Source organism: Halictus rubicundus, chromosome 5 (assembly GCF_050948215.1).
Source record: "Halictus rubicundus isolate RS-2024b chromosome 5, iyHalRubi1_principal, whole genome shotgun sequence".
NCBI lineage: Eukaryota > Metazoa > Arthropoda > Insecta > Hymenoptera > Halictidae > Halictus > Halictus rubicundus.
The window spans coordinates 1,551,344-1,577,845 of record NC_135153.1 but is presented as its reverse complement, the minus strand read 5'-3'; the positions used below and the strand labels follow the sequence as shown (position 1 = coordinate 1,577,845).

The following is a 26,502-nucleotide window of genomic DNA, read 5'->3' as shown; positions in this document are numbered from 1 at the left end:
GATGAAGTCCAGTATCAAGACCTTCCATCAGATTCAAATCTATTAATTTTTGTTTCGTCAGGCCATATAACTTTTTTCCAATCTTCTATTGTCCACTCTTTGTATGTATGAGTCAATTTTTTTCTTAGTTTAATATTTTTGTCTGAAAGAGCTGGTTTGCGTTTCTTTTCTTTTGCTTTTAACTCGATTCTCTTTAAGGAGTGACAAATGGTCCATTCACTTGCATTTACTCCAACATCTTGAGCTGCGATTTTTGGAGATTTATGACTTTCAGACCGAAGACGATGTGCAATTTCACGTGCAGCTCTGTCAGAAACAAGTTGCGTTCTACCGTTTCTTGAAGAAGTTGACACACTACCATAGGTTTTCTTTATTCTTGCAACCATCGTATGACTTACACCACATTTTACTGCAATTTGCCGTAGTGAAAAACCTTTATCGCACAATGAAATGATACTGTTTCTTTTATATGCACTAAGTGGTTTCATCTTGACTTACGCGTGTCAACTAACTTTCAAATAGGAAAAATACTGTGTAAACACCAGTCTAAACGTGTCTCACTACAATTGGCTATCAGTGTTTGTTGACAATTTCATTTCCCAATTGTTAATATTATCTAACATAAACTGTTATGTTTTGTTTATCATATTCACCATATAATTATTATTACCTAAGCTTTATCATTCAATTAAAAAATAGGTTGTATTATTACGTTTTATGTAAAACTAGCGAAGTATGTTTACACTTTTGCTCGTCACTGTATCGCGAAACCACTGTATAAGGAACCCGCAAAATTAATTAGAACATCTAATAGTTGCATAAAATATCCTCCGGTATCCATTGTTATTTTGCGCTTTAATTTTACCAATTTTTTGTTCATACTGACGTTTTATTCAAAGCAACTTCTATTTTGGTTCCACGTTCGATAAAAGCCCGGCTGAAGCATCTAGCATTCGCGCGATTGACTTAAATGTAGCAGCGGGGCATCGATCAGACTCATTATCAGTTATTAAGTAATCAAGGCTGGCGCATAGGTCGGAATTGCAATTTCCGTGGCTGGCAGCCGGGAAAATCGCCGGTGTTCCAAAAGCACGAAACCCCGCATACCGTTTCCACCGTCCATCGGTTTCCTTAGGTATAAACTGACTGGCTAATAATAATGCAACTGATCAAGCTGATAATTCCACCGCACATGGTATAATCGATACGACGCCACCCCTAATCGTATCTTCTCACGCTGTGAAATTAATCAGCGATGCAGCTATCCTCCAACAGCTATTACTGGCGATCCATCCCTCATTAGCCGGGATTCCCTAATTATACGACACTAGTCTGAATTAGTTAATGATGCGGTGCTACAATTCATATATGGGCCCCGCGCTTCCGTAAAATCATGGAATGAAAGAATTGTTTGAATTACCGATGAATCCTGTTCGAACCTCCAATTGACTAAAGTACAGCACTTGAACGAGTCCAGGCTTGGGCATTATGGAAGTAAATTATTTGAAAAATAATCGTTAAGATAATATAGTATTTGCCTACATGCCGTTTGAGATAATCATGTGTTAGTTTATTTGAACAGCCAAATAATATTTTTTAATTACTTCATTGTATGAACTTCGAATGAAATTCAAATTATTTTTGTTTCATTTGATCAAACAATTTGTACTCTCTAAAATCCTATTTATTTCGTGCACTAAATAACAATTTTAAACACGAATGCAGCTAAACTTTAATCATTAAACTACAAACATTAGCGTGTCCAAATTTAGTAATTAATTTAGTTAACCTCCTCTCGAGGTGAACTTATTTATTGTATTGTCTGAACAATGGAATTGCAATAAACAAATTTTCGAAAATGATGGATTTCTGAATAAATTCAAAATAACTTGACAAATTGAAAATCAATTTTTTATGTTATTAGTAAAATGCAAATAGTAAAATATTAAAAATAATTCATTATTCCAAATGATTGTTATCTGATCTCAAACGAAATATGCCCAGATCTGGACGAGTCGATAATTGGGATTCACCAAAATTGTTGATGTACTAAAAGCAATTTCCAGACTTTGCTGTGTACATAAAATATCTTTCGGATGAAAGATAAATCAAGTATTCGCCGCTGTCCATCAATGGCTTGTCGATAGAAAATCTTCCGCTTTTGCGTCCATTTATCAATAAAGCTGTTCCATGAATAAACTCTGTACTAAAATTTAGATACATTGAATTTTTATTATCTTTAGGATGTATTGACGTTTGGAAATTGCAAATGTATGTTGAGAAATAGTATAGGCAACGTTATAGGACACAGTACATGTATTTCTCGTGCAGCTACATTAACCATTTATTTGTCGACTGTGAGTGTATATTTTCTTTGACCTCTAAAACTAGAATTAAATATGAAATTCATTTCGCATAAATTACGTGCAATATATTGGTTTTTACACTTAGGTGGGCCACTCTGAGTACAGGATTATTTTTCGTGTTTACTATATGCCCGTATAATTCGTTGAGGAATTATATTCACAATTTCGAATAATTTACATGTAATATATTTTTGATAATTTTTTAGAGAAGGATCCTCCTGACCGATTTTCATGACCTTGAAATATGTTGTCAAGGTCATCACTCTGGGAAACTTTTCCTTATACATGTTACCGCCACACGGCCCTACTTTTTTAGATATGACCTAACGTAGACCTTGACAACATATTTCAAAGTCATCGAAATCGGTGAGAAGGACGCTTTTCTGAATAATTACCATATTTTTTCATATGAACGCAAGTGAAGGAGATATTCATGTTGAGGACCCTGTATGCAGTATTATTTTTCGTGTTTACTGTATGCCCAAATAATTCGTTGAACAATAATATTTACGATTTCGCTCGAATATTTGTTGCCAAGTGTAGTCAAGCACCATCTTGAATCGGCCGAACGGTTGCATTTCAGTCGGGGAGTCCGAAAAGATCGAAGAATCGATCGAACACGATCTAAAGTCTGGATGAAAATCGGTGAGTGGCCGGTGTATAGGTTAACAGGGATCAGGGTTAATTAATATTGCCACCTCGTCGAGGAATTTCCCCCGCAATTGTTCGAGTTGATAACACCGGGCCGCCGCCCGTCGATCGATCAAATATCGATCAATAATTTAGCTTGTACCGCTTGTCCCGCTATCAGACCACTCGATACTCTTTTTCGCCTGTTATTAATTAATGGAACAGCTGCCGCGAGCGTTAGAACAAATTACCGGCAGGGAAGAAATAAAAAGGTTTCCGTTTACTTATCCCCGCCCGAGTTGCAGCCGCGCCTCCATCCTCCGTCTTAACTCACACCGAAGAAGGAAACCATCCATTCGAGTTCCCAGAGAAACAGAGAGATTGAAAACTGTCAAACTTTGCAAATTACTCGATTACCGGACTTATAATAACACTGGTGAAATTGGAATGAAACGCGGAAGGAAGTTAGTGGTAAAAATAATTGCGATGCTCTTCAGTTTCTGAGGCAAAAAATTCAATTGAAATCTGTTTTATGCCATCACTGACATTACTTGATGAATTAAAAAACATTAAACTGTCTTCTATGGACCGATAAAAGAAGAAAAAAATGTTCGTGACTTATACAGATCGGTCGCCTTGGCAATCGATGTGTTAACATCCTCCCGTGTAAAAGGATAATGATAAATTCTTTTTACCCAATTTCTGAGCTCGATGAAATTCCTGGTTTCTGCAATCCAAATAGCTTTGACCGGTACGGCGCGCATTTACATTTTACATTTTAAAAATTATGGTTTTTTCAAGTGACCACAAGTTTTCCACCTAAATTTGAACTTTAAGTATGCATATGTTAGCCGGAATCTAATAGAACCTAGCAACGACTAAACTGTGATAAACTATGATTTGTTGACTAAACGATGCAAAAAAATTGATTTGCGACAGATTGCAGAAAATATGTTTTTTTTCCCCACTGAATAGCTGAGTTGAGTTTAGACAATACGAAAGCTTACGTCTTCTAGGATTTAAAACGATGTTAAAACAAGTAATTGTTATTACATTTTGAAAAGTATAGTTTTTTCAAGTGAGCACAAGTTTTTCGCTGGAATTTGAACTATAAACATGCACATCTCAGCCGGAACCTAATATGTAGAACCTTGCACCGACTATACTGTGATAAACTGTGATTAGTTGACCAAACAATGCAAAACTTGCAACAGATCTACCAGAAATTACAGATTTACTTCAGGAATATTAATGCAGAAGAACAGGTAAATTAATTCCACTTCTTCTATAATTTGTTTAAAACCCGTGTAATTACTAAACACCGTGTAAATTCAAATTGATTTTTGTTGCAAGTTGAAGCTGTAAATGTTACCTTTTTACCTATTAAATTTCATTCAATTATCTCTAATGGTTTAAAAGTTATTATTTTAGAGCGGCAAAATGGCATTTTCGCCCACTGTACAGCGTCGCGCCGTGAAAAAGCATCGCAGAGAAACGTCGGTGCTTTCATTACTTTGGTGTCAAAGAAATATCGTTAGCCGACGCCGGAAATGATCGTTTAGCGTGCAAAGCAGTGTCGATGGAGGCGTGCGCGCCACAGTGTGTACGTGGATACAGGACAATACGATCGGGTAACGATCTCTTTGAGAGACAGGCAGAAAGAGAAGGAGCGGGCGAAGAGCAATGGCGACTACCAGCCAGAGGTAAAGATACGAGGAGCGTGTGAAACGAACCGAAAACCTCGTAGCTTTCGCAAGGCCGGGTCTCGTCTTCTCTGAGGGTTCAGCCGAAAGGGTCGCGGAAAAATCTCGCGCCGAGACGAGACGGTCCCGGGAGGTCGAAGATACGATGACACCGGGGCTTTTTGGTACGTGGCCGTCGAGCAATCAACGTCCTCGTTAGCGGGCTGATCGATGACCCCGCGCGCGCGTTAATTACAAAGCCCTGTGTCCGCCGACGCATTTAAAATATCCCCGGATGAACTCAAGCGGTCTGCCACGCGCTGCTGAACGTCCGTCTCGATTTATGCCCGACCAAGTCCAGATATCGGATTTCCGATAAACAGTTATTTATCAGCGGCAACAGTTACCGCGCGTAAATTCTCACGTCGGATAAATTTCCTCCCTTTTCTCCGCCATCTTAAACGGAGGGAGCAATTTTTAAGAACTTATTTTAGAATGACTATTGGATATATCGAACCAGAAACTGTAAAGAGACCATCTTGAGGGGATTCTACACCCTCGGTTTGGCGGAAATTGATGCAAAAAGGCAAAATTAATTTCCAGGTCAAAAGGTCAACAATCATTTTTTTATTGCGTCTTATTCTACTCACCGCAAAGATAAAAAGTGCAAAAGAAACCATCAGTGAATGGTCAACCGTTCTCTTAAAAAATCATGATAAAGTTTTTTCATTATCAAACTGATTTTGTTTATATTATGTTTCAGTGTTATCAGTATTGCGTGATTAGTACAGAATCGTGTCTAAATAATTGAAGATGACGCGATTTATCAATTTTGCGAATATTTCACGAATTATTTCAAAATACTAAATAAACAATTTCCCGTGACACGTCCCACCGGCAGACCGCGCTGTGATACACCGCACAGCTAAATCTTCGAGAACATTTTGCACTCACGTAGTTTTGGTTATGCTAACGACGACGTACCAGTCGCGGATCTTCGACTTCGCGAGGTAAAGTTTCGGGGAGAGCCTTGTCGTGAAATATTGCGCGCAGAGTTGCGCGGAATGTAAAACAAGTCTGAAGGAACTGATACACATAATTACAGGATTGAAATTTATCGAAGAAGTTCACCTGTTCGGGAATTAATTTTTTCGCTGGTTGCTAAATTTTTTTGTAGATTCCTATCTTTCAAAACTTGAAATTACTTTTTATCCGAACCATCCTGTGCTTAAACAGATTTCTTAGGAATATTTCTGCGAAGTAATTAAAAAATGTTATCAAACTTTATTAAACAATTTCGGTTCAGCTCATTCTTCAATTTAATTTGTACTGGGCGCTACAATTAATTTTTCCAAAAATGTGGTCAACAGTCTGCAAGTAGTAAAATTCTTATTATAATTTTCTTGTTTTCAAAATTTAAAAATTTTACAAAACTCTAAAGACATTAGAAGAATTTAATGATGTTGCCATAGTATTCTCGACTTGTTAAAATTATTGAAAGAGAAAATACACTTTTACTTAACTTCTGTCTCCTACAATTTTATTTTGCATAAAAATCCGCCGTCTATCAGTAATTAAGAAGTCCTCCGATCCACAGGTAATAAACAAGAAAGTGTCAAAGCTCATCAATTGTCAAACCGATAGCAAACAGCGAAAAGATTATGCGTACTCCACAAAATTAAAGGAACTATAACTTCCTGTACAAAGATCTTAAAATATTTCGTTCGTGCTAGTTTTAAACAAGAAAAACAAAATTACCTAGTTAGCTAATTTTAATTTAAAATACTTAGGTCAGTCGGTAAGCGAGTCACAGCCTCCGCTAACTTTTGTTTTGGTCGATGGCTATACAGGTTGTCTCAAAAATGTGCTTCCTTAAAAATTATGATGCCTAAAGTCATTTGAAGTAACTTCTTCCTTTGCGAAAATCTTCTCCGCGGCTTTGTTACGGAGTTATTAACGAAAAACACGGACCAATCAGAGCGCGGCTATAGCAGACGGGTTCCGGCTGAAGGGTCCCGCTGAGCTCGGCGTTGGCATTGGTCGAGTCCAAACTCGTCTGCTGTAGCCGCGCTGTGATTGGTCCGCGTTTTTCGTTAATAACTCCGTAAGAAAGCCACGGAGAACAATTCCGCAAAGGAAAAAGTTACTTCAAACGACCTCAGGAATCACCCTTTTCAAGAAAGAACATTTCTGGGATTCCCTGTCTGGAAGCAGTATTATCGTTGACGTATAGGAAGTTTCAACTAGATAGCAAGTACTTACAAATGCTCGGGGATACGTAGCCGAAAGTAAGCTTATGTTGCTAATAAAAACTATTTTTGTTATTAAATCGCACACTCTTTACGCGGGTGCATACTTATTGACTGATCTATTATTCGTTTTCAAAGGGTGGCCGAATATTTGTTTCCGCCCACCGCGTTTTATGGTTAACGGAATTACATTGCGCGCGAATTTCTGCGCGCAAGGGCGTAAAACATCGGTAGGGAGCGCGGGATGAGAGAAATTAGGCGGTCCGCGAAAATGGCTTTAGCCGAATGAGAGGAACAGGTAGGACGAGATCTAGGCCGTTCGCGCAGCTCATGTGAAAGAACGTCTCGTCGGAGTTTAGGTCAGTCTTCGGGGTCGACCACGCGGCACATACGGGTCACATGATGTCGGTGAAGCAGTCGGTTCTGGACGGTACCAGCAAGTGGTCCGCGAAGATCGCCATTACAGGTTTGTGTGGCCAGCTCGTTGTGACCGCCGGCCATGACCGGTTTTGCACCCCCCCGTGCAACGAAACGATGAAACGTGCAGCGCTCGATTCTATACTATATATATATACATATACATCTCAATATGATACATACATATGTGTACCACCTATGTGCCTCAATGTCTTATTATTATTATTATTGCCGAATATTTTCCGTTTGTGTAACCACTCGCCCAACATCCCTTTCCGTTGTCCACACCGACATCCATCTCCTCCTTCTCCTTCCACCTCCCCCCCCCTTTACATTTCGCATTCATGTGTTTCTACTTTATCTGTCTGTCTATCATTGTTTTTAGCTCATTTTGATTGTGATTATCGTTATTATTTCATCATCGACGTGTGACGCTCTGCCGGCTGCTGCTGTGTTGTACTGTCTGTCACATCTATATATTCTATATTGTTTAGCGGATTTGGCTGTGCCCGTTGTCGGAATGCACCCGTTCTTCGCATATGTGTGCATAGAGCTGCGCAGCTAGTGGTATTCCGGACGGTTTCACGGTTCGCGGACAGAATTCTCCACACTCTTGTTTCTTTCCCCTCACCCCCACCCGCAACCACTCTCTGTCTACTTCTCTATTTCTCTCTTTCATGTCCAACCGTGTCCCACCTGAACTTGGAGTCTTTCACCTTTTACTTCTCGTTTCTTTTCGCCAATTACCCTCGTTGTTCCCTTTCTAGCTGTGTATCTCACCTTTTTCATCTCACCTCTTATTTATTTATCACCTCTTTGTCCCCCGATCTATCTCTTATTTCTGTCGCTCTATCTGTCTCTTATCTAGCCCTCTGTTCCAATGCTCTAAACTAGAGGGATCTTCGGGTACCCGAAATTACCGACTCGCATTACGTCTACTCGGCTAGCCCGGCTGCTTCGGGCGAGGTCGGAAATAGTCGAGCGGACTCGGACGATCTCCTCCGGCACTACTGCTTCGGGTGAGGACGGCAAAAGTCGGGGGACTTCGAGTCCGCTCGACTTTTTCCGAGTTGACACGAAACAGTCGGGCTAACCCGAGTGCGTATACGAATCGGACGCTCGCCCGAGCCCGTCCGACATCGTCCGGCTCGACCCGAACAGTCAGGTACCCGGCCCGCATGTACTGTTCGTCCGCCAGATGATGAGTAAGCAAAATGGTTACGTTCTCGCTCTATCCTGACTTCCCTGCCATCATGCTTTGTTGCTATTGACGGAGAACGACAACGGTCATATCGAGACCGAGATAAATGGAACGACGACTTGACAGGCTTGAGAGACTGCGCAGACGCCGTGAAATCATACTAGAGGTTCTGTACTCCAAATTAATTTGTTTTTGCACTCCGAATTAACCCTTTTGCGGGTCAGGCAAAAATTGAATTACCAACTTCTAGTATAACATATTTTCATACAATAAATAGAAAAATAGAAATTATTTTATATCTCGAATAACTGAGAATTTCATTCAACAATGGCCAATAGTGGACACAATGGTCTTCGGCCAATGGCGACAGTGTGCGCGATGGTAGGGGAATCTGGATAGAGCGAGACGGTATTCTTCACCTAGCCATCATCTGACGGATGAACAGTACTCTAAACACGTTCACGGGGAAACGGCCTCGCACAGCAGAGAAGATTGTCCGCGACACCGTGTCGCTCGTCCCAAAATGTTCTACACCTGCGTGGTGCCGTGCGTGTGTAGATTGCATTGTGCGCATCCGGTGTGTACTGGCTGCGCTAACAAACGCAATTACTGCGCGGCACTGCCCGAGGGGACCGAGGGCGCATCTAGAGAGGCACGGTTATTGTAAACCGAGGAAAGACTCTTGTCGGGAGCAGAAAATTTAGGGGAATACGGTTACCCTCTCTCTGTCATTACCGGATTAGTCACGTGACATTGCGACAGATACACGACAGAGATGAAAATTGTCACGTGACCGTGCCGTGGCGGTAGCGTGGGGATTCTCGCAGCCGGAAGGGGAAGGTTAGAGTGGGAGGCATAGACACATAACACACAGAAAACATAGACACGCCGGCCGAATTTCTGCTCGACACACACACACAAACACACACACGAGAAACGTAATTGATTCAGGTCGAGGTCGTGGATGCTAGAACGGAGAAGAAAATCGTTGAAACCCATCGCAGAACAAGAACCGCTAGACTGTTCGAAGGTCATTCAAGGTCGTCATCACAGTTGACTTTCAACGTTACACGTGTCCACTGTCTGTGATCCCGAATGACCTTGAGTAATTAAAGCCACTGAATTCCTAATGAAAGACACTATCATCGTAAGTGTTTAAAAAGCGGTGGTCCCGTTTAAAGAAACGAAGGTGACCTTGAGATCTCTCGACAAAAATAACATGAAAACAAATATTTTTATGGCATCGTGTGAGCCCTATTGATACGAATAGGAGTCTTCGAATTCAGTTTTCATCATTGGCCAAGGATTTCCTCCGTTTTACTCATCCTAACGACAGAGAATATTGTAACGCAATGTGGTGGAGTCACCTAAATTCCACGAAGTCGGTAACGTGTTAAAGATGTCAAGACGCCCGGTACATCCCGTGCTATTCTATGCTAAACGTTGAGGGTTCCCTCTACACTGAGCGATTCCAATTTACCTAATCGCAAAGGGATCTACGCGTCTTCTCCGTCCGTGCAGCATCCGCAGCCACATCCACGACCAAAGACGGAGCAACTCGAGCCGCAAGTATAGTGTCCGAGAAAATCCTCGGTACGCACAGCGGCAACACACATATCAAAATACGTTCTCGCTGTAAGCCCGCTGCTCGGGAGACGTGGCGTGTTTCTAACGAGGTCATCGTCGGTGGCCAGACTCTTTTGTAGTTCCCAAAGTGGTGAAAAAAGTAGGCGAGCGATGTAAACCGGAAACATTTCGCGTAGTAAAAATATATTAGGTCACTGCAAAATTCCTGACACAGTTATTCCTGTAACAGTGGGATTGAACAAATAGTACACAGGGTGTCCCAAAAACGTTCTACTTCCCTGAAACAGAACACTCCCAAGGTCATTTCAAGTAACTTTTTCCTTCGCGAAAATGTTCTCCGCCGCTTCGTTAAGCAGTTATTAACGAAAAACACGGACCAATCGGACCGCGGCTACAGCGGACGGATTCCGGCTCGGCCAATGGCAACGCCGCGCTCAGCGGGAGCCGTTGTAGCCGCGTTCTGATTGGTCCGTGTTTTTCGTTAATAACTGCTTAACGAAGCCGCGGAGAACATTTTCACAAAGGAAAAAGTTACTTCAAATGACCTTGGGAATCGCCCCTTTCAAGGAAGTACATTTTTGGGACACCCTGAATTATAACATTTTTTTTTTGTAATAAAGAGCAACTTAATAAATCGAAAATCGTATCAGGACTTTTACAATGGCCCAATGTTCGCTTATACTCTCCGGAGTTACAAAGGGAGAGAAGAAAATACGTTGGCGCGTTCTCAAGATCGAGTTGCTTTGACCTCGAAGCGGCCGCCGAAGCAGATATCGAGTTTGCAACGAGAGAACACTGTGCAACAGATATACAGGCACACGCACACGCACGCACACACACACACACACCGTCAATGAAAATATCGTACGTACGATGTGACGAACGGGTGCATATTTCTCGCAGGTCATTCCCCCGAAACGTATCCCATTTCCATACGTCCCTTCCAATTACTTCAACGTTTTCGTCGATCACCGTGCCATTTCGACGTGCATCACGTCGACGCTGCCCAAGTGTCATCTCCATAATTTACGCTCGCCTCCGAACGCAACAATATCACGAAGCGACATTAGCATCGCGGCGCATTGATTGGACATTTCCCGACGTTCCGTTCGCCCACCCTCCCCTCCCCCTCCCCATCCCCTTCCCTCTGCTCACCACGCTTTTGTCTTTCGACTTCTCGCAACGCAAATCTCACAGCAGTCCAAGGCTCGGTCCGTGATCTGCAACTTGGCAGCCGGAGTCTACAGGGTGTCCCAAAAATTTCATATTTCCTCGAAAAAGATGATTCCTGAGGAACTTTTTATGGCAGATTCGTTATCAGCGAGGCCAAAAACATTTCGTTACCAACTTTCAAAGAGATTCCATGAAATTTTGAATTTTTGCCACTTTTTAGCGGTTTCCTGTGCTCTGATTGGTCCGTGTTTCTCGTTAATAACTCCTTTAAAAAGCCGCGGAGAACATTTTCGCAATAGAAAAAGTTGAACTTTAGCTTTAAGTGACGTCGGGAATCACCCCTTTCAAGAAAGTACATTTTTGGGACACTCTGTATAATAGACGTAGTAGTGCACACTTAAGCGTCCGCCGCTAACCCGCCAATTCCAAACAAATTGGACGTCGAATTGAGCTTCGAGCGGACCGATTGAAACTTGATACGTGTCGAGGGATCGGTACAGTAATCCACGGTTAAATGTCACTATGTTCAGAAGCCAGCAGTGAAATGCTCGCGAGTAGGCTAGCGTATTTTTTGACATTGTAGGAAGAGTGGGGATGGGTCGCGGAAAAATAACCGAGTGAATTTCGGAGAAATATAACCATGGATTACTGTATCTCGTCCCCTGTCCTTCCGTCGGTGGAATTCACAGAAGCCCCGCTTAAGTGTTCGTATTCGGTCCCGACTACAGACGCTTAATTGTGCAATACTTCGAAGCGGAGACGAACATCACGTTAACCATATCCGAATCGAGCCATTTCGTGACAATAATTCTTTGACTTCGATTTGAAGTCACTCCATCGTCCACACTATCCCCGCATCTTCTTCATGCATCACCGAACCCGTCCCCTTCGGTAGAGCGTAGGCTGTCGTCTATAAGTCACTGAACACTGTTCTCTCATCGTTTATAAACTTTTATAATTAGTCTGTGAAAGGAAAATGGTAAGAACTTTTCAACACTCCATGACGTAACTCTGCAGTTACACGTTTGTTGTTCCCATCTTTAAAGTTTCACTTCACTGCTACAATTTATTAGCAAAAGTTGTAAAAAACTGAAGGTTGGTTTATCGCAAAAATAATCCAAATACATTTCTCCTATTTCTGACCTTGTATGACCTTGGAAGTCATTGTGTTGCATATGAGCGAATTCGTCTTGACCCTCGCTTTTATATGACATTGAAAAACAAGTAGAACTTGCTGCTTACGATTAGTTGGATTTATTTTATTATAAGAATATCATTTCAGTAAGTGTTCAGGGAGACTTATGGTCGACAGCATAGACGATAGAATTAGGAACTGAAGGCACAGCAGGTTCGTATGCAGAATTTTGAATTTGCCTAAAATTCTGGCGAAACATGCCCCGGCTACCAAAATCCCGGCAATTTTGCGGCGGAAAATTCAGAATTCAAGTCTGCTCGTTAGAATGTTCGATAACACACTCACGTGGAATAGTTGGAATTAATGACACGTTATTCCACCAAGCGGTGTACACCGATGTTATCTCCAGTAATATTTCATTCTTCAAAACGATTTAGGGAACCGTAGAACCTTCCAAACCACGATCGTTGTAGCTAACTGTCTGATTTCGAATCGGGCAGAAGGTAGGCACATTTTTCATCGGTCTCCCACGTTTGCAGTTTAAAAAAAACTAGGACCGCAGATTAGCTTCGATCGTTGTAATTACGAAGTCGTTTAGCCGTTTAGCCCATTGACTGGGTTTCAGTCGTTTCAGTCGTTAGTCACCGTTCGGCTTCTGTGAACCTCCGGTAAGTGTAATTCTATTGTTACATGTGTATCTGTGCTAAAATGTCCTAGTCGCAGCAGTACTGTCAGTCGAGTTGTCTCATCCTCGTCGCTAGGTATCAATCGATTAGCTTCATCAATCGATCATCCGTCTGTGTAGACTGCTAGAGATCAGAGAAATGTTTCATCTGCATCCTGAGCATTCCAGAAGATTTTTAAAAAAGGAAACACTTTAATGAGTCCAAATTTTCGATTTTTTTCGTGTTGTTTCTTCATTTTTTACAACCAGAGTTTGCAACTAAAAAATCGGAAAAAATTCTCGAATATATGGCTCGATACCTGAAATGTATTTTTAATTGTAATTAAGTGGGGGGAACGTGGCAACAACTGATTTTTCGAGTTTCCCCTATAACTACTCTTACAAATGAGGTATCGGGCTGAAACTTGGCAGAAAAGTTCCTTTCTGAATAAGCTATCGAATGGTTCATGTCCGATTGAAATCGGCCGGGTGTTGATTTTCACCCCAAAACCCGGTCATAGTTTTTTTGCGTCTTGTCATTGTCCGTAACAGAACGACGAAAAACTCGAATACGCTTGAAACGAAAACGAAACTTTTGTACCGTAATAAAGATGCTGCAGTTTTCCTCGGCGCAATGAACACGTTCACTTAAAGTAGTTTCTCGTCGCCGTAAGTAAACTTTCTTCATTGCACGAGCTCGAGGTCGCAATGACATAGCAACTCTTCTTCGGAGGTTTTCAGCAGGTACAGCTGTCTGGAAACCAGTTGGAAATTGTAGTTGTCGAAACGGACCGCGCACGCCCGAATTAACAGATGTTCCTTCAACTATGTCTCCCTTCCGTCCCGTTAACCTGTCCGCTGGTAGGAGCGAGTAACACAAGAAACGAATTACGTTCGTTCATTTTACCCGTTGTGTAAGATGACCCCTGCTTTCTTGTCGAACCATTACGCTCCAAGGGATCAAAATGGCGACGCTCGGCCCCGATATAGTTTCTAACAAGGTTCACTCTTTTATCCGTAACCCACAATTTCGAACTGGAGGTCCGCGGATAAAACGGACGTCTTCATCCGCTCCGCCTGCCTCTGGATCGATCCGACGACATCAGCAGACGCCGTCGAAAAAACTGTAGTCGTCTTCCAGAAAACTTTCCCGAAGACCGCGCTCGAAGTTGGCGATCAGCCACGACCGTCCGACGCGATGCAACAAGTTTTCTTATTTCGAGATAACGAGCATTCTCCCCCCCCCCCCCCTGGGTCGAGGCAGGCCTGAACAAAGCGACGCTAATTCTATCGTCTCGAGGATTAACAGGTGGCGTCAGGATTACGCAGCTGTTGTTCGTTGCGTCGCGATCGATTGAACCTCGCCAAGTGCTTTCAGGAGGCCCGTGGAGTATGCAAAGCAGCTGAACGCGTAGATTAACCCTGTCGAATGAACTCCGTGGCACGATGTCGCATTCAAAGGGAATTCGTGTCACGACAATACACCTGGTTTGCCTCGGCCTTCTCCCCCTCCAAACCCTGCCCATCCTGTGCACGTTGCAGAGTCGCCAGACCAGTTAAGAAAAGTTACCCCCTCTCCGCCAGTACCGGCGGAGAGCACGTGCCATTGTGACACATATCATGTGACCGGGCCGTAGCGGAAGCGTGGGGGAATAGCGCGGTAGAAGGGGAAGGTGATCGGACCGTGGCGGAAGCGTGGGGGAATAGCGCGATAGAAGGGGAAGATGGCCGGGCCGTGGCGGAGGCGTGAGGGAATAGCGCGGTAGAAGAGGAACGTGGCCGAGCCGTGGGGGAGTACCATCGTAAAAGGGGAAGGTGACCAGGCCGTGGCGGAAGCGTGGGGGAATAGCGCGGTAGAAGGGGAAGATAACCGGGCCGTGGCGGAAGCGTGGGCAAGCAGCGTCGTAGAAGGGGAAGGTGACCGGCCTGTTGCGGAAGCGTGGGGGGATAACGCAGTAGAAGGGGAAGGTGATCGGACCGTGGCGGAAGCGTGAGGGAATAGCGCGGTAGAAGAGGAACGTGGCCGAGCCGTGGGGGAGTACCATCGTAAAAGGGGAAGGTGACCAGGCCGTGGCGGAAGCGTGGGGGAATAGCGCGGTAGAAGGGGAAGATAACCGGGCCGTGGCGGAAGCGTGGGCAAGCAGCGTCGTAGAAGGGGAAGGTGACCGGCCTGTTGCGGAAGCGTGGGGGGATAACGCAGTAGAAGGGGAAGGTGATCGGACCGTGGCGGAAGCGTGGGGGGATAGCGCGGTAGAAGAGGAACGTGGCCGAGCCGTGGGGGAGTACCATCGTAAAAGGGGAAGGTGACCAGGCCGTGGCGGAAGCGTGGAGGAATAGCGCGGTAGAAGGGGAAGGTAACCGGGCCGTGGCGGAAGCGTGGGCAAGCAGCGTCGTAGAAGGGGAAGGTGACCGGCCTGTTGCGGAAGCGTGGGGGGATAACGCAGTAGAAGGGGAAGGTGATCGGACCGTGGCGGAAGCGTGGGGGGATAGCGCGGTAGAAGGGGAAGGTGACCGGACCGTGGCGGAAGCGTGGGGGAGCATCGTCGTAGAAGGGGGAGGTAGAGCAGGGAACAAGAATCTACAAATCTGGCGACTCTGGTAGGTTGCGCCAACAGAGGTCGAAACGAAAACCGTGATCCCACCAATTTCCCTTCAAATATTTGTCGCCCGCGCGCGGTCTTCCGTCCGGCCTGACGTGCCGAAGCGTCCTCACGAGTCCTGTCGGAAACCCATGTCCCGGAAATGTTCGTCGACCGAGAGAAATCCTGGTCGCTATGACTCGTAAGACAGCCCGGTCCCTCGGCCCGCTATTATTGTTATTTACCGTGGACAGGTTTCTCGCTCCACGAGAATTCATCCCGTCCGACAACGACGGCGCTCCACCCCACCAGAAACCTTCGGGTTCTTTCTCATTCATCGTCCTCCACCCCCATTTGTCTGTCGCAATCCTCGCTCCAGAGCCACGAGCCGTTATTATTCCCCCGTCCCACTGTCGCTTTCATTCCTCCCTGCCATTTCGAGTCGTCCGAAGCTTCTCTATCCATCCACGATTCACGCATCCGTTCACCAAACTTGAGACTCATCCCCCGCTTGCGCTACCGTGATGTCAGCGTGACGACAGCACGCGATCGTTAGCCAGAGAGTGACTGCCTACAGCGTGTGACCTCCACCGTGGATCGGCAGTATGTGGGGAAATGCTTTTGCTTTCACGTTTGCCGCGCAAAACGTCATTCAGCCGGGTTTTAGGGGAGGGGTCCTTCCGGGATCACCCTCCCATCGCCATCATCATCATCATCATCATCATCATCGTCATACTCGCTAGTCTGGCCTGACTCGTCGCCGCTGCTGAACCGCGTTTTGAATGTCTTTCCGACAACCCCCTGCGCTTTGAGACTGTCCTACCACGTCCTTCGGTGGCCTCTGCAAGGTACCCGCGGGTTACCGGCCTACGCAACGTCGTCGACACAGGAGGATGCTCGTCATGGTTCGAACTGGAATCATGCGTGCCGTCGAGAGCGATCGGTACGAGAGGTTGTCGAAGGACGTTTCGATGACAAGGACATTGTCTTCTTTTCAGCACGACGTTTTCAGTCGACCCGGACACGCACATAGACAGCCTCGAGCAGGCCGAACAGATCGTCCTTGAGGGTACCAGCAAGTGGTCCTGCAAGATCGCCATCACAGGTGACACAATACTGATACCTTAGCGAGTTAAGAGTTTCTCCACCAACGAGGCCGAGACTGCCGTTGAACGGCGCCGGCTCTCACCCGTGTAAACTGTGATTTACATATGTACACACGCTTTTTACACACAGGACTACGATCGGGTCCAGGAACGACACCGTTGCCGTTCGCGTTCGACACCTGTCAACTTTGATACACCTCCTCGAACCTTGGTTTCCAGCTTCTACAACCCTGGGAACTCTTTCTATTCTTAGCTCTTACTGGGTGGATGGAGATTATATGTCGTGTCATCAATATTTTTCACCTTTGAATCGGTGGAGATTCGTTAAAAAAAAGTTGCCGCGAAATTGACCTTGAACATGATTTTCAAGGTTAAATTTTGTTTCTATTGCATCGTTTAGTACTCGTCACGAGGAACAGAATTGTCGAAGAAACCATGGGTCTCGTGTCTACTTAAAGTTTCGTACATTATTTCGTAAAAAAATTTAACCTTGAAGATTATGCTCAAGGTCAATTTTGCGGTAAGTTTTTTTAACGAATCTCTACTGATCCAAGGTGAAGAATACCACTGTATTAATCGCGACATATAATTTCCATCCACCCTGTGCATACAGCAGACCCGTATAACGCAATCAAAATGTGGACAAGAATTATACGTAGAGTGTCCCGGTGTTGATGATAGTCAAGGAGGTGTTTGTACGTAAGAGTATAACTCGAAAATATGGAATAAATTTTTTTCATTTGGCGCTTCGTTTCCGAGAAAATCGACTTTGAAAATCCGCCAGGTTCCCGCGCTTTAGTATATGCAGGAAGTAGAATTGGCAGGTAATGATCAGACACAAATGAAAAGAATAAAGTCAAATTATTGCAGAAACGGTAAGGTTTAGGACGAATGTACTTCAGTACTTTTTTATTCAGAATTTGCCATTCCATCGAAATCAATCATAAAAAATTAGTCATTTTATATAAAAAAAATGAACGTAACCTTTGTGTCTACTTTACGCGTCCACTTCTCAAAAAACTGATATTGCTTTATTATTAGTTTCTTTAAATCCTATAACTTTTATTCGAAACATTTTCGCGTATTGTTTAAAGTAACGAAGATGTGTCAGGTGAACAGAGTAAACAATTTTTTTTTTTGTACACTTACTGTCGTTAGATACATACATAGTTTTTTTAAACTGTTTTTTTTTTCTATCGCGTTGTATGATAGTCTACTGTATCTTTTCAACTATTTCTCAACTCTAATACTTCTTACGTTAGAATTCCTCTTTAATCAAAAATCGATTTAAGTTTATTACTAGTGTGAATAGCTTCATTTTACACAGGGGAAATTGTATGTTTCTATATTACTGGTTCGCGTGAAGAAACTATTTGATTTTTAATACACGTTTTTGTAAGATTTGACGCATTCAACTTGTAAACGATCTCGCCATAAATAATATAATTTTTCATATTTAATTTCGAATTTAATTCATCAAAGTCGATTTGTTTACCAAACGCGCACAACAATTTCAAGATATTATTGTTCATATTGATTCCTATTATATTATTAAACGACTTTTGACATCTGTCAAGCGCGCATGGCAACCGGAAGTCTGATTTTTCCGGCCGTCGAAAGAACAACAATTCTTTACTTTTCAATAAGGCACAAATTCACGTTTCGAAAGATTTCGTATCTTTCTGCGCACGAATTTCGACTGGATCAGACGCAAACTTCTTGTATTATTTACTGTTGTGAGTACCGTATTATTATGATAATAATTATTATTATTCTAGTATCGAACTTTAATATATTCCGTTAGCTCTTCAGCTCGTGTACTCTGGATTCGAACGTACGGACTCTGAAACTCTAACGATGAAACGTTCGCCAGTCGTATTGGCGATCTAATTTTTCTGCCAACTTCCACCCCTTTTGCGACTATATTTAAACCGCACTCAATTATTCCTTTAACAGGTTCACAGTCACGTCGGTCACACACGAGTGACACTAGTCCGTGGCCAGACATTCATTCTGATATATTCGAATAAAGCGGATTCCCAATTCTAAAATGCAAAATAATTGACGCAGTACTGCGATCCCTTTTAACCTTCTAGTTTGGATAATTAAAATGGATCAAAGTAATAGAGTGAATTCTCGATATATGTCAACAAAACGAGACATTTATCATCCAGGCCTTGGCGACATATGCAGAGAAATCACTGTATTGGTATACGAAAAGATTTAGCAATACAAAGTTAGCATATTGATACAATCTAGTTTCCTTAATAGTTCATTATTAAGAATAAATTAATATTATTTATAGAACGGAAACTTTATTATTAAAAACAAAACAAAATACGAATTATAAGAGTCCGAGGATTAAAGCAAAAAATATTCTCTTTTAATGATCTTGAAAAGTTGACAATAAGGGAAGAGTAACCTACAATTCTTCTAATGTCCTTTCAGTTCTGTATCGGACACGAGTCTGCAGCGAGTCTGCCAATACTTTTTTGATACATTTTTGACTTTTTAAAAAACTAATTGTTAAAGAAGAGTAACATTTTACAATTACTAGGCACTATTTGTCAATCACTGTACGAAAAGAAATACCGTGTTCTCCTCCTGTTAAAACTGTTTAAGAAAGGGAACAAACAAACGGAAGTTCTTTTTTTTAAACAATCTAGCATTAATCTAGGTCAAAACTGCGCTAATCGAATGGCTTGAAATGACGAAGTGGCGTATCATGGGATTGTTCACTCGAAAAATATCGATCGTTCCGTTCGAACGAGTGTTAACGGTTTTCGATTGACCATCGAAGTTTTTAGAATTTTTAGCAAAACCGAAGAGAATGGAAACACGTAGTTATGCAGGTGCGCGAGGGTAGGGGTGGACCGTTTCACGGATATGGAAAAATATATAACGCCGAGCGAAATCCATTATCAGTTTGCGAAACAATCGGTTGAAAAGTAAAATGGCCGCCGGAACTCGCGCCAGAGTGATTGCCGATTTCTACGTCTGCGAAAATGGTTGTTCGCGTGGCCGGCGCGGCGAGTCCGCGAAACAGTTATATGTTTCCGCGAGCTCCTCTCCGGCCGATGACAAAAAAATCGATTGCGGGAAAATTATTGAAGCCCGAAAAGCAATCGCGACGAAACACGCCGAGCCAAACGAAACTTACGAAATCATTTCCCGATCGGATTCAACAAGCATCCCGACAGCGATCCGATAAAACGCAGGGGGTGGGGATTGGGGGGCGGGGATAATAACAATTTACAAATGAGGTTATACGTCGTGAAAGTCATTTCTGACATTTTCAACGAATCCGCGGCGGTTTCGTTCGATAGGTTGTTACGCGAACGGTTTTATTACCGTCGAGCCAGCGGAAAAGAAATTTAATGAAAATTCGTGAGAAACACGAGGTCGCCGGGTTTTGCTTTGAAATAAGAATCTCTCGTGTTTCGCTGGCCGATCGTTGAAAACACTCTGCAGAGCCCTGTACTGTTTCAGAGACGTTTGATCATCCGTGCCTAATCCGGTATCCGACATCGTTATTGTCCGTTTTCCGCTTTGGAGAAGAAGTTACCGAGCGTATTCGACGGAATCCGTCGGAACGTCGAGCGCTGTGCCGGCTGTATCGTTTTATTGAAAAACGGATAGCTTCCATGGCATGCGACTACTCCGGATATGTAAAAAGGCGGATTTCCAACGGCTTTAAACTCGAATGAAAAATGAAAACAGACAGGCTAATATGGAAAGCTATTTCGATATGTGTGCTTTGGAATTCGGTGAATTATTCGGCAAGGACTTGAAACATAAATATTTAAAAGAACGCTTTTCAGAAATATAATAATATTTAATAGGTTTCTCGAAACAAAAGCGAAACCACCAATGAGGTATTTTTTCACAGGAATTTTTATTCCTATTAATATTATTATTTTTGTGAATAATATGAAACTAGTATTTTAGGCAGCACGTAATTTTAATCGTCCATTAAAGTTTATATAATACTGAAACTAAAAATATGTGTCAGTTATGGATATGAATGATAAATGACAATTTTACTTTTTCAAAACGTTTTTACTCAAAGAAAATATTTTTTACTGCGAATGGTATCGAAGGACCAACGTACGGCAAGAATATTTATTTTCGAAGGTCATTTTTCACGCAAAAAATATTTTTTGCATCGTCACAACACGCGAGATATTTTGAGTGACCTTACTTAAAAGGATTACCCTGTATACGATTATATTATTTTAGGAAAATGGAGACAGAAAGGCAATTAACACTAAACCTACCACGGTCAAAATGACAGGTTTTCTATTTCACAATTATTGAAATTATAAAAAGGTTTTCATAGGAAATTACTGAATTGACTTGTTTATTTAACCACACATTATAATGTAAATCGTACAACGTTTAAGTAAATTCAATCTTTTCCCTCCTATAAGATGTTTCACTTTTATATTGGGATGTCCGGAAAGTTCGTGCAGATTTTTAAGAGGAACTCAAACGCAGTACATTTAAATTTCGATATACATTTATTGAATTATTATAAGTGCCATTTTGTTCCATAATCTTTCGTTTTTCTAATAATATGATTTTTTATGTCGACCAAAGAGTTTTTGTCATTACGGGAATTATATATTGACCTAAAGAGATGAAAATCTGAGGGTGTAATGACTGGTTAATAGGGTGAATGGGGTAGCACATCCCAACCAAGCTCCAACAGCTTTTCGAAGAAAAAAGCATCAAATAATAATTCACTCCGTTTCCTTCCATAGTTAAGAGCGTATAAAACTAACAAAAATTAACGTATCCTAATCAAACTTTTTTCTAAAAATGCCTGAAAGATCACCTTTTTAGACTATGTACACATACCATCTTTTTTTCAATCATTCTGACATATCCTAATGCCACCTACAGAAAAACGGCACGAACTTTCCGGACAACTCAATATGTTTTGTGCTCGGTAGGTTTAGTGGTAATAATTAACGCCTGCACATTAAGGGGCGGTTGCAACTTTATTGCTTGCTGATTCTTAATCAACTTAATTTTTCGATGATAAAAATAAACGGAAATGGTGATTCAACTGCACAGTTTAACGGCGAACAACGAATCTCAGTTAGCACGACCGTTCTCCGATAGAACAAACGGTGCGACGCAGAGCTTGCAGTTTCTTTTTCCGTGCACACAAGGTTCCATTGAGCCGAAAATCGCGAAACGAAAGAGCTTTCGCCAACCCGACGAACAAACTGAAGTGCCGCCGGCTCTCGGCCAAATTGGGTAGACACGTCGATGACCGGTCTCGATTATGCACAATCGAGCACGATCAGCCGTAAACGAATACTCGAGAGTTTTAGCAAAGCTGCATCTGAATGCAACCGGAGAGCCGTCCGAACGAAACGAGAGTCGCTGCAAAAAACCAGTGAATTACAACAAAGCGTTTCTGAAAAAGGAGCGAGGTTTCGCGGTGAACATCAAAGTGGATCGCCCATTCAAAAATAACAATAACTCCCAAAACCAAAAAATCTTCAAAAGATATTCACTGCAGCTTGAATCGGAAGCTTTCAGCTTTTTTTGCATTTATTTGCTATTGCAATTGACCTTGGGTGACCTCGAATGACCTTCATAATGGGTCGTCATATTCGTCTTGAAACACACTATCAGAATGTAAATGAAAAGACACACTGCTCAATTTTAATAAACAGAGTTGACCTTCGTATCTCCTTGACGCCTCCACCTGTAAGAAAATTGGTGACATCAGATTATGGGCACCCCGAAAATTTGTCGAACCATCTTTCTCACAGGTTCTTGTGGTTAACTGCAATGCAAAGACAATTCACACAATATGTAGTGAATAAATTAATACAGTAGGATACATAACCTCAAAACTCCTCCTCTACATAACCTCAAATTTTTGTCCGATAAGTGTCGCCATCTATTATCTAAAAGCTTCGAAAGTTGGCATAACAAACACAGAACGTTCCCTTGGGTTAGACATTCCTAAATGAATTAGAACGTATAAATTCGAGGGAGCCTTTTTTGAGTTCGACTTTCGGCCAGGATTTCGGGGAAATTCACGTCCGTGCGCTGTCCGCCCCGAAACGATCGATAGTTCAACGTACAGGGAAGTGCAGCCGCTGCTGCAGGCGCACACGTGCACTGTACACAGTCCTTGCGGGCCGGTTCACCTGTGTGCAATGAGTGTGCACCCGGTGTGTCGGCGGAGCCAAGGCTTTCCCTTGCACCGTCGCGTCGCCGCCCCCCTCGTTCTTTCGTCTTTCGATTCCGCGAAATCTGCGAACACGAATTCGCACTCGGCCCCCCTCTGCTTAATTGGCCGTTGCTCCTCGCGGACGAATCGATCCCAACCACTTTGCGATCCGCCTTGTGGTCCGATTAACTCAATTTCTTGTATCGCTGCGTGCCGAATCAGCCGCGACTTTTGTCGGCTTCTCGTTTGCCTTAAACCGGCAGTCTCATTTGGAGGAGGGGGGGGGGGCGATTTTTTTAATTGTATTTTTTAACAGTAACCTTAATAATACCTTCACAAGTTTTTTCGGTCATTCAGATCATATTTTTGAACGGAACGATCACAGTTTAGATATCAATTCTATGTAGATAAATCAGATATAAATAAATCAGAAGTTTATTGTTCAAATACTTTTTGGGTCCACTGTAAGTGTCTCAATTGACAAACAAACGTAAGCTCGTTCATTACTATTTGACGTTGACGCCTCTTGCAGATAGAATTATTTAAAATTAATAAATAGATTAATTAATAAATGTCAATGGGAATTAAATGAACGCATAAAATTATTAATATTGACATTGCATTTATCGTGGATGAAAAAATACGTAGTTTTGGTTATTAAACTTAAAATATAATATATAATAAAATATAGAATATATTAAAAATATGTGTATTGATTTAAATTATATTTTAATTCAAATTATAGATCACAATCGGTTATTTATTGTTTATTGATGAATAGTGAGGATTAATTCCATACATTGTTGAAACGATTAAATTCGCTTGCGTATGCGAGTAATAAATATTGCAGCTTGGTAATGAAATCTTATCTAAAGTTGCTCCTGCCAGATTGCGATAAATTCTCAGGAGGACAATATTAATGACTAATTAATAAATTTAATTAATAGCGAGGACGAATTCCATACATTGTTAAAATGATTAAATCAGCTTGAGTATGCGAGTGGACATATATACTGCAGCTTACTAATGAAATCTTATCTAAAGTTGCTCCTGCCAGATTGCGGTAAATTCTCAGGGGAACAACATTAATGATTAATCAGACCACCGAATTCGGCTGCATCCTATGTACCATATCGAAGTTGTAATAGAACGGAAATAGCGCCTGTAACTTCCAATTGAACTTCCGCAAACTCTGCGCATTAAACGATGGAAACCACGAACCCCAAGTATATTGTTTATCCTCTTGATCAATGTTTTAATAGCCTCAAAATCTCTAGATTTATTTAATTACCGGCCTACCATTAATCATACCATTTACATTGTTTACTCGATATATGTCCAGAACACGGGTCTAGCCAGTGACAAATATCGCCCAGGAGAACAAAAATGATTATCCCACGTTACTTCATCAAAACAACAAGAAATTTTTAATATATTATTATTTTTATTTATATTATTTCTTATATTATTTATTTATTTATTTTTTTTATATTATTATTTAATATATAATACATTTTTATTATAGCATATGTGCAAAGAAATAAATTCGTTGAACGATTCCCCATGGATGGATCTTCGAAATCTCAGTACAGTGTTTCCTCGATATTTGTCCAAAGCACGGGTCCAGCTAGGGACATATATCGGCCAGGAGATTCTTTGATCCACGCCGAATGTAGAAAAGGACAACGAAGCTCTAGAGGCCTCGGTTCATCGGCTCTCACGGGGTATAGCCCGCGGTAGTGGGGATAATTCCGCGACGTTTATCATCGAGGCATTGACGACATATATGGAGAAATCACTGGACTCATCCGACATAAATACGTAGGATAGCGTTTCAAAAATCGTTCTGGCTTGGTGTGCCTCTCTGAACGCGCTTCTCTCACTTCGAAATCGAATTAGCGCGCGCGCTGGCCCGTTCCACGTTCAAAACTGGTTTCCGTTCTGTCAGCCGGCAGATCAGGGCTGCAACTTTTTCGGTCCGTGTCGCGCGAAGAACGTTTCCCGTGTTGACGTGCATGTCTTCGGCGTAAAATTCGCGCGTTTTGGGACGCAGACGTCGGTGGCGGAACCACTCCCGCGGATTTCGTTCGTCGCAAATTCCCGTGAGAACGCCGCCGCGAGGAAATCGAATCTTTACGGAATTTCCCGGCATTCTGTTCTACCGTGCAGACATCGGTCGCCAGCTCGTGCAGCTGCTTCGGGCTTTTCGGGGGCTCTCCCAGATACATCAGCACTGCGACGCGCTCGTTTTCTCGTAGATATTCCGCCATTTGCCTCTTCCGGTATCGAATCCTCTTCGGCGATACCTGTCTCAAAGATATTCTGCGAGCACGAGATAAGTGTGTCCTGTTCCGGGACTCATTGAATCGCAAATAGGGAGAACTTATAACTATGGATCTTTATGGAAATTCCCGTTGTCTTTTTCTCGTGACTAAGGAAAAGTGGTTATGTGTCATAACACTGTAATGTCAATAAAACTCAGTGAATATCAATAAAACACTATAATGTGTCAACTACACTATACGTCACGAAACTTTTTTTGTTTGTTCTATCTGTTTTTATACAATGTGTTAACAATTAAACTCTTTTGCTTTGTAGCAATATTAGAAACTAGCCAATATTTCGTGCGTGCGAAACCGTGCTGGGAGTCATTACCTTATCTTTAGTCTTCAGAATAATAAAACAAAGATAACCGTTTATACAATTTCATGCAAATTGTCGAATTTGCTATTATTAATTGGTATTTAGGTATGCTCATGTTTTATTTACACCATTTTTAAGCGCAAAATTGGCTTTACGTATTTGTTTTCGTCGAGGCGTATTGCTTCGGTAGCGATGTCGAATGAAATCGAAACAAGACGTTATTGGGAACATTCCAAATAGATCGGAAAACTGGGCGTACCGAACAAAATAAAGTTATGCAAAAATATTTAAAAAAGAATACACGAATAAATATATATTATTATATTTTTATTTTCAATATTTGTCTATAAATGTTTGCACAACGCTTCGTAATGAAAAGACGTGAATTCGACGATTAGGTGTCCATTTCGTTAAAGGCAAAACACTGATTCATGATGGGTTTAATTAAAGTTTATCGAGAAACTTCGGGTCTAGTAATTGGAAACTGTTTTTCTTATTGCACATCGGTGAAAGCTCCATTCGGAAGCTGAGAAAACTGACGAGAGCTTCGGAGCAAGGATTTTCAATTACAAGAATCTCGAACTTCTATCGCAGCCAGGGGAAGATGCAATACCAAAACGTCTCAGACCAGCGGCGGACCGTTAATTTTGGGGTCCTGGACTAACACTGTCACTACTCAATTGACCCAAATTAACTCGAGTACGAAAAATTTTCGTATAATTTATTTTTTCTTTTTTAATTTAAATTGTTTTTATCTTTATTTTCTGTACCCCTTTGACCGAAGTGGTCATTTTTTTACCGCGAAGGGAGCCCTGGGCTAACACTGTTTGGGGGCCTACCCCAAACTAACTCAAATTAAGTGTAGTACTAAAAG

General features: G+C 42.2%; 1 protein-coding gene and 1 long non-coding RNA gene across 8 annotated transcripts in view; one reads left to right on the top strand and one right to left on the bottom strand.

The window, feature by feature from the left end:
• Positions 1-11,101, bottom strand: part of LOC143354008 (uncharacterized) — a 43,786-nt gene extending 32,685 nt beyond the window's left edge. The window contains exon 1 of the long non-coding RNA XR_013082258.1: positions 11,005-11,101. This is a non-coding gene — a long non-coding RNA (uncharacterized LOC143354008). The remainder of the gene's footprint in view (positions 1-11,004) is intronic.
• Unc-13 (unc-13) overlaps positions 1-26,502 on the top strand; it is a 628,091-nt gene that overhangs the window by 560,480 nt on the left and 41,109 nt on the right. For 6 of the 7 annotated variants that reach the window (XM_076787594.1, XM_076787596.1, XM_076787595.1 and 3 more), the window contains one exon: positions 16,682-16,788. In XM_076787594.1, the coding sequence (XP_076643709.1) occupies positions 16,682-16,788 (107 nt within the window). Of the gene's footprint in view, positions 1-7,286; positions 7,394-16,681; positions 16,789-26,502 lie in introns of all 7 variants that reach the window. The other variant, XM_076787591.1, reaches the window with a different exon arrangement.